At 37.8% G+C, this 19,705-nt stretch overlaps 1 protein-coding gene across 1 annotated transcript in view; it reads right to left on the reverse strand.

Moving 5' to 3' along the window:
- The window catches only part of LOC105264961 (serine/threonine-protein kinase 17A), a 54,428-nt gene that overhangs the window by 7,432 nt on the left and 27,291 nt on the right, over positions 1-19,705 (reverse strand). Inside the window, exons 2-3 of the mRNA XM_011302198.1 lie at positions 8,788-9,000; positions 8,547-8,685 (exon numbers count right to left, since the gene is read on the reverse strand). Of these exons, the coding sequence (XP_011300500.1) occupies positions 8,547-8,685; positions 8,788-9,000 (352 nt within the window). The remainder of the gene's footprint in view (positions 1-8,546; positions 8,686-8,787; positions 9,001-19,705) is intronic.

Here is a 19,705-nt window from a genome sequence, read left to right on the forward strand (position 1 = left end):
TTCTATTTATTTCGAATTTTTCAATATTCGGTGAAAATTGGATTTTTATTTGAATTTCCCGCCTCCAATGCGACAATATGGCGATAGTATAGATCAATGACATGATATATATCGAATTTCATCGAACAACCAATTTTAAAGATATATGGATTATTTGATGTATCGATTTATCGGCCAGTCGAGAATCGATTAATTGGAGAGAATAAAGTAGGAATAAAATAAAATAAAATTGTTTCAATTGGTAATTGACCATTGAATATTGATATTGCGTTATTTCATGAGGAATAATTTGAATGGAAATAAAAATGTTTTGAGTTTCACGGACCCACCGCAAACAATTAATATCCATAAATAAATGATCATTATAAAAATTTACATGAGCAATAATGGAAGTAACTCCCCAGCTATTTTCTCAATAGCTTACAGCAGCTCAAAGGGTGATGGTCTACACCTTAAAGGTAACCAGTGAATTGCAGAGGGAGTGAAGCCTACTTATGGAAAATTAAGAGTTACTGTGCAACAACTTCAGATGTACATTTGTAGTGTTAGCCGTTTGGAAAAATTGTTCTCTCCACCCTGAGGTTACTCAGCATCCTGCATACGCATTATGTATATTTATTGTACACGGGTTGTATATTACATACACTGGAATTTCAAGGTATTCGTTATGTGGTATCTTTTTCCCACGAGCCAGTGTTTTGTGATCATTTATTGAGGATAAATAAAATTACGAGATATTAAATAAATAAGGAGAAAAAAACGTGCAGCTGAATGAGCGATTCATCTTATCGACTCATAAATATATCATGGGGAAATTATCGATTATCGGCTTGAGGTATTCTCGAATAATGTGGGAATTTGTGGTATGTCGTGGTGAGTGAAGAACCATGTAATCTCTGGTTAGCATTGACACACGTCAAACAACAAATGTACGTCTTAACAATCATTATCATCGATCTCTTCTGCGGGTGGGTGGATCTTTGTGTTACTTCGGACGATCAATTTCTCGTCATAAATATTTACTCCAATCCCATTTTCCCACAGATTTTTGCTATTTTCATGCAAAAAGCCCAGAAAATATTAACAATAACAATAATATCAATAATATAATCAATAATAATAATTGCATTATTATTCATATATATTTTGAAAATTGACATTAGAATATGAAAAAAATTTCGATTCAGAATCACAATTGGAATAAAAAAAATGAAAAATACACGTAAAAATATAAAAACGACAAGTCCACCTATTAAAATATTCCCGAGACAATTTCGGACATGAAAAAATAATATCGCAGTCCGTTCTTGCGGTGAATTTAAAAACGAAAGAAATTAAAAAACCGAAAGAGAATTTTCAGGAGCCCACGACCGTAACCAGATATGCAGGCGATACAGACCTCAAGGTACATTAAAAAAACTCAAGAATATTGTCGTTCCCGGGGTAAAAAAAAAAACATTTCTACACGCAGGTGAACCCTAGCATGAACCTGGCGGAGGAACAGGTGGTAGACAGCGTACATGAGTAAACGAAACGCAGTACTTGAACGCATTAGAGCGTATCGTCCACGGGACAAAAACAATTCCACAAAAATGAGATAAAAGGAGACAGCCAGAGCCCAAGTAGTGGCGGTTGATTACGTGAGCGAGAAATAGTTTGCACGTTGGGTAGAAAATATCATTGTGGGGTACTCCAAGCTGTTTGCCCGTCATCCTGCTGTGATGATTGGATTTTACTCTGGTAAGAAGTCAGACGAGATTCTACGCTGAATGCCCAGGAATTTATTCTATTCAAGGATCTTTATCCATTCCTCTAAATCCTCGATCTTCTTTAAGGCCCGATATTCCCCAGATGTAGTGATTTTTTTCCATGAGAATCCCCAGAATCCCCTAGATTTTAGTGTAAGTATTTGGTGTTAAGGTTTGGTGTTTGGTGTTTGGTGTTTATATTCGAGATGAAAAATATGAAATGACGCACATGGGGCAATCAGTCCGGTAATGGAAAAAATGAAAGAAATTTGCAGAATAATCATGTGGGATTTCATCAGAGAGTGAATGAAAAATTGCAAATACGAAAATACGAGATGTTTCATTTCACTTTATTTACCTCCGAGCAAGGCCGAGTGATCGGCCTTGCCGAGACAATGGGGCAATGCCACTTTGTTTCTTTATTCGGTTACGATGCACATATCCTCATATCGTTGCAGAAAATATCGCGTGTTTGTAAACATTTGGATAACAATAGCAATTTCGATATTCGGCCGAATTGGCGAATTTCAATAATTCCCTCTCGTTTGTACACCATTTATTCAATTGAACACTTGAGATTTTCTGCAAACAGTAAAAACTCGTGTTCTTTTAATTAGAGTAATTTTTTGTACTCATTTTTCGCAAAAAACAATAAAAAACGCTGGAATGCTCATTTTTTGTGGGATAGGACGAATAAAAAATTGTGGAATGCGGGAATTGGATGAAAAAAAATTCAGGCACGATGAAAAACCATTGGAATGTTCAATTTTTAGTGACACGACAAATTGAAAGATAAAAATAGTGGAATTCGATGGAAAAAAATTCTAACTGAGTAATTCTGAGAAAGTGTCTGTAACCCTAGAGTTGTCCTTGTAACAAAATAACAATGGGTGCCCCATTGCAATAGAATAAAAACAATGCGAGTAAAAAGGTATGACTAAAGAATGCGGTGCATGCTGCAATATCGAGAGATGAATTACATCGCGAACAAGATCATGATCGACTGGTGCAATAAACTCTGAATGGTTCATATAAAATTGTTTTTGCCGTACACTGAAAAGTGAAAACCACCAAAGGGTGACTGCCTTGTAAAAAACCGAATGTTAATACCAACGAAACCGCAGGATATTCATTTATTTATGGATATTACTCGTGCAGAAAAACATTTCGAACCAATTCTGTAATCTATTACTTTGTTCGTGCGGTGTATATACCCCATGTACACACATTACATGATCGTGTTGTTGTGGCCCCTCTCCTGGGTAAATAAACCAACAAAGAAACAAAAATATTGGATGAGGAATAAAAAAATAACATCGAATACTTTCCAATTGCCACAGCATACCTTTTTGTTTTTCCAAGGAGTTGAAACATTTCAACTCCGTGTTTATTTACAGCTGCAATAATTTCAAATGCTTGGTCATTACTTAAGATAAACCGATGAAAACTCAATCCCGAATAAAACAGTCTCGAGGGAAAGTACGAAATTATTTTCGCATGGTGATTGCCAGTTTGAGGCCTTTTTTAATCGCTTAATTGGCGGTCTCTTGATAAAAATGAAAATTAAAGAGATCATATCGTCGTAATTTTTGATTCAATCGCCGAAAAAAAATTCGAGCAAATTTTTGGAAAACTGCATTTGCGGGAGAATTTTGCCTCAGGCTTTTCTAATAAATAAATAATTGGTTTAAAGTAATGTCGTCAGGAATATAAATTTTTTGAAGAATAATCACCGAATAAATAATTGGATTTATGAAGTAATTGGAAAATAGGTCAAGGCAATAATTTATTTCGAGTGAAATTTTCGACATTTGGAATTTTTATAAGTGAATATTGAAATTTTCGTTTAGTCTTGTTAAAAATGGATAATTCAATGGTTTTGGGACGTGTTCCCAAGCCCGTATTTAACGAGGAATCTCTCAACGTTTGTTCAACAAAGTCTCATTGGAACTTCCGGTTGTTGAGGCTTAAAAATGGGGGAGAGATGTACACGAATGTCTGGACGGGGAACCAGAGGGAGAGAACCTTCTGGGTATATATACATGCCTTTATGTGCCTTCCATGACTATATGCTAAGCCTCAACTGTGCTATACACTGTAATGAACGGAGTGTACATAATACCATTCAATGATGAATTCCGTGTCTTTGAACTCCGTTAAAAAAAAATTCAAGTCCCAAAAATAAAACAGAACATTTCGTCAATAAATTGCATCATGAAATTAAAAAGAGTTCATTGAAATTCAGAAACTCGTCTATAAGCAATAAATAAATTTAACAACAATATTAAAAGAAACCTAATGATTGTTTTTACATTAAACCAATTATTGATAAAAATTAATTAACCGAATTATTGGGTAATGCAAATTGCTATGAAGAATATATTAATCGTGTTGAGGAAAACTCATGAAGTTCTCAGAGATCTAGACGTAATTGAATTCTCATGTTTATATAATTAATTGAGATATTTAATGACTAGCAGTGGCTTGCGTAATGCCACATCGAGCTAAACTGGATGAAGATGAATGTTCATTGACAATATGCACTGACAGTTAGGAAAAGTTCTCGTTAGTGTACCTTAAGAGTGAACACTGATTTGTTGCAGAGAAAGAGTCATGTCTGAACAATGAAAGAGAGTTTGTGAGAGACAAGAGATGAAAATGCACGACAATCTCGTGTCAAGGCAAAACTCGCATATCATTAAAAGATGAAAAATAAAAAAAAAAAAATCTAATCAGCGTAATGCACGGTTTTCAAGTTAAAGAGCAGTGAATTAGGCATGTGCACCGAGTAATGAATTGATGGTGAATGTGTCTATTGGGGAAATAAACGATGTGTTTGAAAAGAGGTCTCTGACTTGGCGCCGATGAACTCTCGCACACATAACGTTTTTCTATTTTTGAAACTACCGTGACATTCCACGACTAGAAATAAATAGAATGGAGGGTTGCACCAACGTGGTTGGTCTTCGATGCCTACCAGCTGATAATAACTATTTATTAATCAATTAATTTAATGTGCACCCTTGAAGCGACACGTCGAGACGAAAGCCATCTCTTGGAGTGATGCCAGTGGTATAGATTTTTTTTTTTTATTCTTTTTCACTTTTACCCATTCATGAAGACGAGTTGCTATATTTGGGTCAGGAAACATCGCGTGTAATTGACATTACATTGTTTTGTGATATGACTTAACACCTTTGCCAGGTGATTTCATAAGGTCGCGTGTTACTGAAATATCACGATAGTCTCAGTGATTTACGTCTGTCACACGCGAGTTTTAAAGTCCATCGCGAAAACTCAAGCTCAAGTCGAGTTGATGTGTATAAATCATTGCAATTGCAATTGCCAGATGCAGTTATTCGTCTCCGATGGAAAAAAAATTCACTCTTCCGATTGTTATTCCCCCCTGAGACCTAATTACCGACATGTCCTACGTCATGAGCTTTCCCTTCATCCTAAAATTAAATTTTTCCATACACTTTTGAGACCGTAATGAGTACCCCCGCACCACCGAATTATCACATCAAAATCTAGGGGATTCTGGGGATTCTCGCGAAAAAAAATTACTACATCTCGAGAAGACTGGGCCTGAATGCCAATGGGCATAGAGATAATGAGAAGCATCTCTGGAATTTACGAATGCAGAGAAGATACATCTGTCATAATTAACGAGCAAGCGATACCCAATAAAACCAACAATTATCACTCTGTGTGTAAATCCCCGGTATAATTCTGCGAGAAAATGAGTGTATTAATACCATAAAATAGCCACTTGCATAAATAAACGTTTCGCACGGTGTGAAAATATTTGACATTTAGACACCTCTAATATTCAGCTGTTGAATACTCACCGGTAAATGATCGATTACCGTAATTGCCCTGGCAATGCCCTACGGTACACTGCAAATTAGTTGTACCGTGAATAATTTCATCGTTTGTATCTCGTTAATAAACAGGTGCAACAAGCAAACTTTCCTCTCAGCTTAAGTTTATGTATCACTGGCCAGACGCTACTGTCAATCAGTTCCAATTACAACATAGTAGTCATGAACGACATCGTTCTTCTGTGCTATTCCATTTATTCAAGCACAAGCTAATTCTCCATTTTGCTGAATTTTCACGCCAAATTTTGGGTATAAATAGAAATTCAGGAAAGTTCATTAGCCAAAAGTTGATGCTTTATTTAGCTGGGAATGTACCCACACGAGATCAACCGATTAAATTAATTATGGGATGTGATTAAATGAGAAAACATCATCAAACATTAAGTTCACCATAAAAATACTAAAAAATATCGTTTAAATAACAACAATTGAAAAATTTAATGACTTTCTTTAACTTGCAATGGAAATCTTAGAATTTTCTTAACTCATTAATTTGCGGGGAGTAATTGAAGTGGAATTTAGATTTTTAGTGTCGATTCCTTGAAGTCTGGGATTTGGTGTGAAAATTTGGTGATGTTTTTGGAAAATTTTTTGAAACATTTGGGCAGATTATCAAAATCCAGCCAGGGAATTTCTTTTGAGACACGAGAGGTTATCTGACGCTTGGAATTCGCTAATTGTCGGCGGCTATATTTGAAACTCCCGCCTCCTTGGCGTGTTTTTGGCCGTCTACACATTGCAAAAACGGAAAGGCACCAAACGAGACTTCCTAAAGTAAATTCATGCAAAATTCAGCTTTCTATCTCAACTGGTGTGTCGTGTCAGGCATAAAAACAGTGAATGGTGCGTCTCTTTGTGAGCAGAATCGCGTGATTTGCAGAGCAACATTAAAAATTCAATTATTAATTTGTTAATTCTTTCCGCGTACCGATTGAATGCCATTCCATCCGGCATTTATCGATGATAAACGGAGACATCACCGTTTTTCGGATTAAATTTCGTCTCAAAATCTCTGACTAATTCTTAATTCAGGCATGGAGATACGCCAATTGTGCTAGGCGCGCGCTCAAACTCATTTCCGGTCATTATCTCGTGTTTCCTCGGGTACTCTCACTTTGTCAATTTTTTGTGCAGCTCTTACGGAGATCTATTATAATTACTCTCAGCGCGTGGAGAGATGGCGGAATTACCCCGGGAATCTGGTAATTACGCGAGAAATTTTTCGGGGAAATTTTTACGGAAATATTTGCAAATAAATGAAATAATTTTGAAAGTGCGTAAAGTGTCAGAAATCGACTGGTGAAAATTCATTAAAACGCGTTAATGAACACGTCAATTGATTTAAATTAATTGAATAGATCTTTTGAATAAAATAATTAATTTCACGTGATTTTAACCACAAAAATTTGGTAGTTCTCGAAATAAAAGCAGAGAGTAATTTTCTAATGAACTTGAAAAATTCCACATGAAATTTCGAAATTTATGAAAAAAAATCGTAAAGGTGTAGTATGAAGACATAAACGCATGAGAATGAAATTTCTCGTGCGTGCATTATCCATTAGCAAATGAAAATGGTAAAACCGGACACTAATGAAAAATAATAATTACGAGTGTTCATTATCGACAAGGTATGTACTTAAGTGTGACAGAAACGGCCTTCCTTCCAGCCTCTATAAACTGTTTGGTGGATTGTACCTCTGTGCCACGATTGGTAACGGTAATTTGCGAAACGCCGGGATAATTGGATTGCGTAAGAAGATCATAATCTCTGACTGCATTAAATGGTGAAAGACTAAGTTCTGTATGTGTCGCATTTGAAAGAAGATTGGTACTGTATACACAAGGTACATGCAATATATCGTGGGATATTATTAATATGACTGGCTTGCCTTGGCTTGCCGTATCAATTGCTCATGATAATCGATGAATACTCATACAAATGCCCAATGAATCGGAGATCAAAATCGAGGGACGAAAATTTCAATTTCAATTGAGACAGATTGGCTATTGATGCTTAGCTATTGACTACCTAATAAGGACACGAGATACTGTGACACCGTGTACACAATACGAATTAAAATCAAAAGGTAATGATGAAATAAAAAAAAGACCAATCCAGCGACACTGAATCCTCGCCCACACGCTTTTCCACTTCACGTCGTGCAATACCGATACGTAAAACCGAGGTCGACATTTACAACACGTCCTAAATGATTCCTTTACATTAACAGCAATCGACTCAAAATCGAAATCATTACGCACTCGCAGGAGAATTAAGAAGAATTAAATATTCGTCAATAGTTAATCCATTCAGGGGAACGCTGGTACGTTCAGTAAAATTACCATTCGGTAATGGTTACTCAATCATTAATTAATCCAAGTGGATCGAAAAGGTTGAGCTCAATGCATTAGGTAACATCAACCGAATTCCTCTATGAGTGTGTCATTTGTGTATTCCAGAGGTGATGCCTCACCAGATAATATTGCACGAGTATCAGTTCCTGTCACAGGAATTTGCTGATACCCGAGGAATTAGCATGACCGGAAAAGGAAGAGGACAGTGTGCTCGTGTGAGTGAATAAAAAAGAGGACAAGGAGGAAGCCAAGTTATTTGAAATGTAAGAATTATGTGAGATATTTGGGTCGTCATGCGGTAGAATCTGCAATACTGCCAATTCGTCTTCCACCTGACCAACAGAGAGCCACAGTGTGACGTCGTCGGGGCGTCGCGGCGCCAGTCTTGTGGTATTTCGTAGCTCGAGGTAGTTAACACTGTCCTCATTAAACCCACACGACAAATAAAATGAGCATGGATAATGCTGCGTTAAAGATTTTCTAAGCGCTCGCCATTGGTGATTTTTTGAATGCCCAACCCGTGATATTGAATTACCAATGGTGAATGTGGAAAGCTTACCTTGATGTCGAGATGTGCCACGTTGAAGGAGTGAAGGAAGGCGATACCATCGAGAATCTGTCGAAGAAGCCTGACGACTTGATGCTCCTCTGGCACTTCGTCCCTGTCAAGTACCATCTGTAGTTCACCACCTGGAGCACTGGAAAATTCATAGCATCATGCATTTGCGAGTGTCCAATACTATTTCCTCTCGTTCAATTCAACGAAAGAATGCAGATGATAATAATGATTGAGTACTCACAGCTCTAGAACAAGCACCATCTCGGTATTTGTCTCAAATACTTGATGAAGCGAAACGAGTTGTGGACAGTGTGCCGCGGCATCCAGCACCGCGACTTCATGAAGAGCTTCAGCCTTCAGCTCCTGTGCACGTCGTCTCTTCCTGAGGAACTTGGCTGCCCACTGTCTACCACTTGATCTCTCCCTGCATCGTCTCACTGTAGCGTACTTTCCTCTGAAAGATAAACAAGAAGATCTCGATGTTAATACATCATCATTTGGTGAGTGGTAAACGAGAGATCATTACAAGCGCATCGATCTTCCGCAGTCATCGCAAGTAACCCAATAAAGGAACGGTTAAAAAATTTTAACGCGACAAAACAGTCCGGCCATAAATCCTTATCGGTGGTAAAATCGATTGACAGAAGGGACTCAATGCTGGGACAATGAATTCGATTTCAATCCTCGACAGATGGTATGAGCTGTGAAGAATGATCACACACGCATGATCGGGGAGAATGTGCTCTCGTGACTCTATCTCATTCTCCAATGAAAATACGCGTTAAGGGGTCAATTAACTCTATCAACTATTTTTAAATCTGTATTTGCCCCGGAGTTGATTGCTGAATCCTTCTCCTGCTGCATGATGATGATGAGTACATGGTAGTATTATGAGAAATAATCGTCGTTCTCTCATTTTCTCAGGAAAGGTCAATCGATACGCGATATTAAGAGGGTCATCGCTGGCCACTAAAGTAAGATTAATATCGACTTCGGTAAATATCCAGCATAACTCTTTATATAGCCGATGGGCATCATGTTGATACACCTACTGCACTCTGGGATCAACGATGCGGATGGGAAGTTTACCGGGTGCACCTTCCAACGCTTTGAGAAATCGCGTCGTGGCCTGCTGCCTCGGATTTCACCACGGAAATGCAAACCTACGCTTATGACTATCCACCACTCTGCACGAGTTCGTGAATTCCGTATTCGTATTTTTATAAGTTCTACGTGTAAACTTATCGTCGACATTCCGTGATTTTTATTTGGACGTTGGAAGAGTCATTGTCAGACTGGGTAAATCGATTTGACATTGAATCCGTGGGATCCTCATCAAAAAGTCATAATGTACAAATTGTACTGGATAATTGGCTGAATTTCCCAGAAAATTGTTTCTCTTTCTTCAATCCAGATCCAAATATTTAATAATTATATTATATTGAGAAAGCTTAATCTATATTCAGACGAATGATATACATCTTTCATATGCATATGACTTTTTAGAAATTAAATATATATTAATCCAATTTTTTCTAGTCATTCAATTCAAAATCTCTAACAATATATTTCATATAATTATTATTTGAGGATAGTACATAATTAATATATTGTTATAGATGTGGGGTTTGAATTTGAAAGATGATAAATTTAAAATGGAGGCAAATAACTTTTGCTACTTGAGGCAGTGGTTACTGGTTAGGTGGGGTTCCTTGAACCAGAGTGAAGATTCATTCTGCCGACGTGGACAGTAGCATCAACACAAGTCTAGAAAACGTGACCGTCCATGAGAGACTCTTTACGAAGGACGAATGGTAGTAATGGATGTTGTAATTTTATGGAAGCCTTCGCTTTTACCCTAGGAGTGATCATCAGCTCGCTGGTGGTGTTCCTAGTATGTGCAGTCATATTGGTGGCACAAGGAAGCAATGACTGAAGAAAAAGATGAGAGGGGGAGGGCTGTAAAAATTCCTCTGCTCCGGTTATCTTACTTCCGTGATAACATGGAATTAGTCGGTTAGTCAGATGATTTCTTTGGGATCCTGTCAAGTTCATCTTAATATTTTATCAAATTTCGAATTTTCTTTTCTTTCTTTTCTTCAACTGATCGGAAAATTTTTGTTTGCATATGCAGTCATTTAACTGACTCGATGAGTAAACAAGTAATCCAATAAAATTGAATTCAATGTCACTGGAGTGCATCGCCCATCTCGTGAATGATTTCTTTGTCCCCTAATTGCTCCAGGTGGCTGGACGATAAGGCTATTAGCCCTGAGAATCGATGAAGCAAGAAGCCGGGTACCTTTGAAAATACTGAAAGAACGAAAAAGAAAGAGAAAGAAAGAAAAAGAAACAACAATTGATTCATCTTCTGGGAAGGTGTAGGCAAGTTGAAATGGTACTATTGGTGCACACTGTGTGCAGTGAAACGACTTGGCAATTTAACGCACCAGGAGTCCGCTGTTGTTTCAGCAACAGTTGTCGACCGATCGTCTGTTATACTGTAAGCCACCAACTGATGAGATAAAGTCAACGACGTTGTGCCTTTGTTCTTCCAACGACGGGTCATCCAACGATGAGAAAAAGAGAACGGTGAATTCGTTTGACTGGCACAATCATTTCAAAGAGCTAAAAATACAACTGATACAAAAATAATACCGGATCTGGCCCTTCTGGACTCAACACGTACCAATGGCCACGACCCACATCCTTTCCAATTGCATGGTAATTTTGTAATGACGCACAACAAAATAAAAATAATATCCAACCCGATGCGTGCTGAGGCTTTCTGACAAAATTCTGTGAGCTGTTACTTGAGCAACCTCTGTGGTTGTACTTTCCAAACCAAATGATGAACCATTGATTCCAAGTTGGATAACAATACGAGTATATTTTCTTAGGACAGGTAAATAAGCCAGAAATTCCTGGTGTGAACCCCATCATGAGGAAGCAAACTCGTGAGGTGGCAAGTGACCTCCTACAGTATCCAGTGACTCAGGAAGTGCAAACAGAACGAAAAAGGTGTCAATGCACTCCTGAGAATGTATAATTTGAAAAAAAAAAAAAAGAAATTGAAGATGTGAGAGAATAAATGATTCTATGTTGAGGAATACCAATATTCTTCTTATATTTTTTTTTCCTCAAACTCAAACTATTCTGCGGTAGCTCCTAGAGTTACGATTAGATACAAAAGCAAGGAGAGGGTGTACCACACTAGGCACTTTGCCCATCATAAATACATCACAACATTCAAAAGAAGCCCCAGTCTTCCGGGTATATCTCAACGGGCCGTCCTGATCGCTTGCTTTTATGATGCATATAATACAGTATAAGAATCTGCTGCTGTAGAAAGCCAACACTTTCACCTGACGCCTCTCCTGCAGGATGTATTCAAGAAAGGTGTATAACAGTACACCGTAATGTAGATTTTTCCGAGTATCTTTATTCACCGAGTGATACCCCATTTTTATCATGCATGTGTACCCCGGACGCGGAGTTATTCGATCGGCAAAAAATAATCGATTGTTCGTAATCAATTCATCAGACAACATCAATTACGAGTAAAAGCCACAAATCAGCTGAAATCAGTGATTCCGGGTGTAGATCGTGTGCTTATCACACGCGATATTTAACGACCCCGCGGGTGATTAATACACCTTATGTTGACCGATAATTTTCTGAAAGCTTTGAATTTTCATGGGAATTTTCACGATGAAAATCACTCCGAATGGCTGTTGAATGCTCGTTTTTCGTCCATCTGCTCCACCTCCCTCGCCGGACAGTCGGCAAAGATTAATTTAATTCAGGATTCATGCCGTCGAGATAGATTACGTGTGTGAGTTTAAATGAGACAAGTTGTGTCTCCAGCACTGTTTTCCCACGAATCGTGCTAAAGGGGAAGCACTTGGTGTACATCGGCGCTATCACCAAGAATGGACGGTTGATATCTAACCTTCCACCACGTGCTGAAGGTGGTTAGCCAACGAGGGAAGGACCCATGATCAACCTTCCGGTTCGTCGAACAGCAAAGACCATTAAAACAAGCTCTTGTGGACTAGCCATTGGATCAATGACCCTCTCCTCTTTGCTACATGCCGACTATGCACCAGGAAATTGTCTCTCGTGCTTAAACGCACTCCGGATCGTGCCTTGTAATTCTTCTTCTTATTTATTTTCAGGTCAAACTTTAACATTCCGTACTGTTCGGTTAACGTTGACATTCACGAATTAAATGGCTAAATATCTACACCTTGGGTGGCTCTTTGTTGGCTCTTTGTTCACCGTAACTTCAATGTTCAGAGAGCATCGGGGATGACCCCGTCTATCTCTCGGTCATCAACTTGACTTCCTTCAGTCACACGCACCTTGCTCGAGTTAATGCGACAAAACTAACTGTTTTATCATTAGAAAACGTCACTCTCAACATCCATTAGTCTGTGTATACAGGATGAGGTTTGTTGAACATGTTTTATCAAATTGTTTCAAGCATTTCCTGCGTGTCATTCTTTGTCGATTTTCTCTTCATTATTTGGCACGTTCCAGGTTCAAATCAGGATCCTTAGAAATTTATTAAAAATTCCCGATGCAAAGTCATACGAATTTTCAATTGAATTTCAATTAAAAACGTCGTTATAAGCAAGAATAATTAAGATGTTGATTAAGATTAAGAGGTTGCGGGTAACAAATACTTGAATGAGCCCTTTTCACAGGGATCTTGCATAATGAATTTGCATTAGTGACCGAGGGGCGTTGGAAAGAATGAAGAATGCCGAAAAAGGCAATGAGGAAACGAGTAAAGCCTTTGGCTTTTGCCACTGGGGTAGACGGATAAATACCCCCGGTCTACGTTAATTCTCTTAATTGCCAATGGTAGGCGCTCGCATAATTAATGGCCGTGGACCGAAAGCGTTGGTCAGTCTGAATTTCCGCGTTGCATACACGCTAAATCCCTCCTCCTTGTAATGAGATAATTAGAAGCCCGTTAGCGGTATGGACCAATCTAGCGTGTGCACGAGAGTCACTCCACCACAAAATGCCTTGGTTTGTAAAGTATGGAAACAAATCTTAGAGGGAATGACAACCGGAAGAAATTCACTCGTCAGTGGTTAAGCCGAATAACAAAAATTTTTTAAATTAATAAAAACACCCGCTAAAACCACAACAATCATTGCGCGAGCACAGAGTAATGAAGAAAAATGGCTATTAATTCCTCGTTAAAGGATTTACGTAGAAAAAAAATCTAAAAATCCAATGACAATTGCCATTCTGATTTCATTCAATTTAATTATTTTATTTGGGAGGGGGTGAGTGGTGGTAAGGGGTGTAATAAAATTTTTTTTCAAATTCACGTAATGAAATTCTCAAACGGTTATTCCAACTCTGTACAACACCGGCATTTATCGCGTTCCAGACACCATTCTCACGTATGTGACGTCCTTGAACTCTAACACGTCTTCTTCGCACTTATTTTTCCCTTTGTTCAATGGTTCACTTTTGTCCTGGGGCATGCACTTATGGCTCGGGGGAATGCACATGGCACGTACGACGGATGTATCACCGACATTGTTGGGAGAATTGGCTCTGAACCACGCCCGCTTGGAGATCAAGGAGACATTCTTGGAGATGTTGATGCCCCGTGGTGAAGAATTTGGAAAAGGTCGGGAAGAGAAAAGAAAAAATGGAAATTCTTCCCCGGAAGAACACCCACTTGACATTTTACCCGGAGATGTTGACAAAGTATTCGGTGAATTGAAAATACTGTCTCATACTACATTGAGAAAAAATATAGTTGAATCAAGTGTATTAATTATAATAATATATGGGGAGTACTAATATTATTATATATTGAATGATTTTTTTTTTTGGGTGATAATATTTAAAATTGATTGTCAGTGAGCACTTGATAATGATGAATAGTAATTTTCCACTGGCCTTCTTCAATTATTAATAAAAAATAGTGGGTAAATCCTTCTGTTTGCTTTCTCGTTGATCATTATAGCACAGTTTGAGTTCATCAAACCCGAGTGGATTACTATATTCACGGTAGTATGACGCAATTCATCTATCCGTGACCCAGTGTTGTCATATGAATGATTGAGAATACACACAATGAGGGTAATAAAACGGTTAATGGTAAAAACGTCATGGAATTGTGACCAGTGGACATTATGACAGATACGGGCAGTCATATAAAACACTCTTAAAATATTTTACTTGGGTTCTTATCTGTATGACGCTAATTGAATATAAAGACATGCGGAGTAATTCCAGAATTATTTCGGAATTTATGATCTTTGATAATTGCAGGTCGCTATTGGACCGCTATTTTTTGGGTGTAATATCCAGAATTTCCAAATACTCAGCACTCGTTCTCACGATAATTTTTAGATCGAGATAACATCGAGGTTTTAGAATAATGATGGAGTAATTCTCGGATCTCCGGTTAATTGGGATTTCTGAGATCAGGGGAATATTTTTCGGAAAGCGGCTGATGAGCTGTGCGTGGAATATTTACCGATTGCTTGGCAACGGATAATTACGATGAGATAATTTTTTCGAGGATAGTAGACCAATTGAACGGCTTTAAAGATGAAATTAGACTGGAGGGAGTGAAAGAAAATGGGGACAGATCAATTCAGAATATTATCCAATGGTTCGGTAACGCATAATTGCGACTTCTCGAAAAGATCTCGATCGCGTTCGCGATTTTCCCCCGAGTTCACCGCAGCAAAAAAAAAATCCCGAGAAATTCAGTCATAAAATCTGCGCAAAATGGTTCACATTCTCGCGATAAGAATCATTCACAGAGTAATGACCAAGTATATTCAGCGTATGACACAGTTACAAATGAACGCTTTCAGCTCGAAAACTGTTAGAGAATTACGGGACTTGAAGACTCGATGATCCTTGAATACCATTTCCCTATTATTTATTCTCACCCGTACAATATTATAATCCACAGCTGCATAAAACGACCGAAGCCATTAGCCTAAACGAGCTCTCTACCGGTTTTTAGAAAATAAAATATCGTACGCACGCGTACCGCGATATACTTTGTGGTTCACCAAGGAAAGACGAACTGGAGGAAAAAAAAATATATAGACCAGTAAAAAATCCATGAAAACGTAGGGATTGAATAAAGTCAGAAATTCCTCCCGGCAAAAGGAATAAATTAAAAATGAGAAATTAATATCGAGTTATGAGCGGCGTATTATATCCAGTGGCATCCGACCATCCGTGAATAAACTCGTCGTGACTTGCTGAAGGTTTTAATTAATTTAATTTATCACCTGCTAATGAAAATAGATATAATTTCGGAGTTTCAACGTTTTTCCGTAATTATCCGGATGATGGACGGTTTATAGGAGATCGGTAATTCAAGTTGAGGGGAAAAATGTCAGAAGAGATTGTTCAAAGAATCGAAAAATGGAATCCCCGCTGGGGGTACAAGACTTTGAAAATATCGGGACCGCGATGTCTTCGGAGAAAATAAATAAATAACAATGACAATGTCACGATCTCCATGTGCTCTAACTATTTACTGAGCCTTGGAAATTTTTCCATCGCGATTTGTCTCGGCACCGGAATAAATAGAAATTCCATCCGATTTTTAAAATGACCAAATATGAAAATAAAATGATTTTTCACGTGAGGAATCGGTATGAGATTGCGATAAAAATTGTTTATTGTTAAAAATTATGAGAACAAGAAATTGGAGAAATTGATTAGCCACGGATTGTCTCTGAAGAGTGATGGGATCCGGAGCTTTAAAATTCCCGAAGAAAGCGATAAATAGACAGAATTTCCAAGTGGTGTACAAAATGTAGTGGGAGGATGAATAGAAAGTTATCGGTAACCAAGAGAAAAACAGCTTCCATCGGTGTTGAAGAAGGTGATGGCCTCGGCAGTGAAAACGAACACCCACACCAACGAGCAAACATTTTTCACCAGTAAATGTCATCAGGATTGACGATCATCTCTCTCGTGAGTAGAATTTGCATAGTATAATGAGCTGTGCAATTCCCTTTTTCCCCCGACATCGAGACACTCGAAAAAAAATAAACGAGAAAGAAGAAAAAACTAGAATAATTTATGTGTATAAATTCTCACGAGAATTAAATGGTTCACAATCTCCATCACTTCAGACTTATGAGGAGTTATTTGAGACTCTCATAGTTTAATTTAATGCTAATGTATTCCAATTTTTCATGGAAAAATCTCGACACACTGACGACCTGGAGATTTCCCCTCATCAGTCATCGTGTCGTGGTGTGCCACAAGGTCGGGAAAAGGTCGTGAAGCGGAAATGGTTCCAACTTTAACGATATGGATCGAAGTAAAAGCCGGGGCTATTGTATGCAGGATCATGGCTTCAACTGATGTCTCAGAATTCTCCACCCCCGATTGGTAAAAAAGATGGGTGAAAAATTACAGACAGGAGACAGTGAACGGATGAACTTTGCAAGCCAAATGAGTTCGAGGTCATGGAGCGTGTAGTATGATTTTGTCGTTAGATTAGAAGAAACGTAAACCGTTATTGCAAACCGTAAATGTATGTATTCTAATGAGTCCAGTTCCTCTGATGCCCCAGAATTATTTAATCACTGATCGTATATCGATCATTTATAGATCGCATATAGATCGTATATAGATGGTATATATATCGTATATAGATCGTATATAGATCATGTATGATTCGTATGTGGATCGTATATAGATCAGGCTTCCGGGTCGATTGTCGGTCAATGAGAGACAACTTGCCAGAATAATGAAAAAAAAAAGTGAAACAAAATTGTACCGAGAGAATACGTACTTGGATGTTGAAAAAAAAATTGAAATAAAGAGAGGAGGACGAAACGCCGTTGTCCACGTGTTCCACTTTATCGATATTACTTTCTTGCGAGGTACGAAAAGATTTATCGAGATTCCTCGTATTTTAAATCAACCATCAAAGGAACCCGCCACTGTTTTCATGCACATTTTCAAGTTCCCTCGTCTCCTCAGGATTGTAAATGTGACCGCGTAAAGATCCTCGGGTTATTTTTAAAGATAAACCAGTTACATGTGCTAAATATGTCATATTGTGAATTTCATTTGAAAGAATGGCGCCCCTAAACAGTTGGACTTTTTGTGAAAACTTTTCAATTATGAATTTGAGTTCAGTCTCGATAAAATTTATCATTTACTTTGAAAATTCAGAAAAATTCGCTGTATTGACTGGAAAATTTGGAATTACTAGAATATTTAAGGAATTCATTGATTCCTCAGTGAAGACTTAAAAAATTTGCAAATTGTTCAAGACCCCGCGAAAATTCGAATGACTTGGAAAATATTCACTAATCACTAATCATTTTCATGGACTAATTGAACTGAAATTGAATATTCAATCGGACTTCAAAAATCATTTTCCGATAGCGTAGATATTAATACATGCTATTGAATTCCCCGAAAATCCATCTTGATGAAGATTTTTTGGTACCGATCAATTCCTACGATTTTTCGTCGAACTAAATACTCGAGATGATGAGAATCGTGACTTGTATGGACAAGATCCTTGAGTGTTACAGAAATTACGGGGATATACGAAAGGATAATCACGAGGAATGCGTTATGGTTGAGAAACGGGTACATCAGGCCCTGAAAAATGGAAAATGTCTTTAATTCGGTTGATATCCGATTCAAAACGGTAATTAAGCGTCTTCGGGGTTAAAATGACGGTGTCATTACGGTGATATCGGTGTTTACGGTATTGGGTAATGGTTTAATGAAGCCGTAGAATTTTTGATTGCACGGTCAATAAACTCTCTCTTCAAGGACACGACTGGATATCACTTGGTTAATTTTTCCGTGTTATTTCGGTTGCCATTGGCCACCGGTTTCTGGCCAGTTTCTTTATCGCCACCTCGTCACCACTTTTCGGCATTTTCAGAGTCTCGTGAATTCCAAACATTACATGAACGGGTCATTCCCACTTTAATTTAAGGACATTAACTCTTAGTTGATCGAATTTCATGGGTGAAATTAAATGCGGAAGAAGTCACTGAAGAATTACGGGTAAGAGGACTCACTTCTTCAGCTTTTTCGTTCGAGCAAAATTGACCCAGAAATTCATCCCGTGACAGTTTTTTTTTTCGCTTTGTCAGGCAATTATTTGAGGGGGAGATTGTCATTGTTTAATTATCATGTCAAGTCTATTTCCAAATTTTTATTCAATCTACTTGACAATTTAATTTTATAGAATTAAAACATTGGGGGAATCCCGGAAATCATGAATACAAATTTTCTACTCTCAAGACACAATTCAAAGTTTGAAAAGAATTTCACATTAAAAATTTAATCTGAAAGATCAAAAAAAGATATTTAATAAAAGATATTTAATTAAATTGTCAAGAATTTGAGAATTCAATTATGTAAATTGATTCTTTTCAATAGAAACAATTTTTCGTGACCGTTTAATTCCGGGGAATAGAGTATCGCGTTAAATTGTGTGAGAAACTCGGAAGAGATGTAGAGCGAATTGATAAATAAAAATTATCAACACTCACGAGTGTCTTGAATCGATAAAAAAGCGGTTGTACCAGCTGTAATGCCCATGCATCCTTAATTGAATTTCGAATGAAGCCGTTTTAAGACGAATATTGAAGTTCAATGGGTGCGTTTGGTGAATGGTGTAATCAAAGTGTAACAGTCCGGTGAAAGCTGGATTGGCCCTCATTTGAATTTTTCTCATCCTCCCAAAGTAGGTAAATGCACCTGGGAATACACCAATCCCGAGGTATAGCATTAAAACCCGAAGGTGTATTAAAAATAAGATAATTCAATAAAGAGAATTAGCACCACCAGACGTACATCCATAAATGCTCGACACCGGCGATCTTACGCCTCCTTCGAATGAATCATAATTAGCATGCATATAATGTCATTGCGCACTTGGAGATGTATTTGAAAAATCAAAGAGTGAGTCATGTGCGATATTTCCACGTAACAGCTGACTCCTGTCAACATCATGTGTGGGTGATTAAATCATTTTACTTCGCGGCTGGTCTTCTTCATACCTATAGTCATTTTTTCTCCACTCAAATCCCCAGAAGTCCCTAAATTTTAGTGTAATAATTTGGTGTTGTGGGGGTACTAATTACGGTCACAAAAGTGTATGAAAA

The sequence above is a fragment of the Fopius arisanus genome, unplaced genomic scaffold (genome assembly GCF_000806365.1).
Source record: "Fopius arisanus strain USDA-PBARC FA_bdor unplaced genomic scaffold, ASM80636v1 scaffold00026, whole genome shotgun sequence".
NCBI classification, from domain to species: domain Eukaryota; kingdom Metazoa; phylum Arthropoda; class Insecta; order Hymenoptera; family Braconidae; genus Fopius; species Fopius arisanus.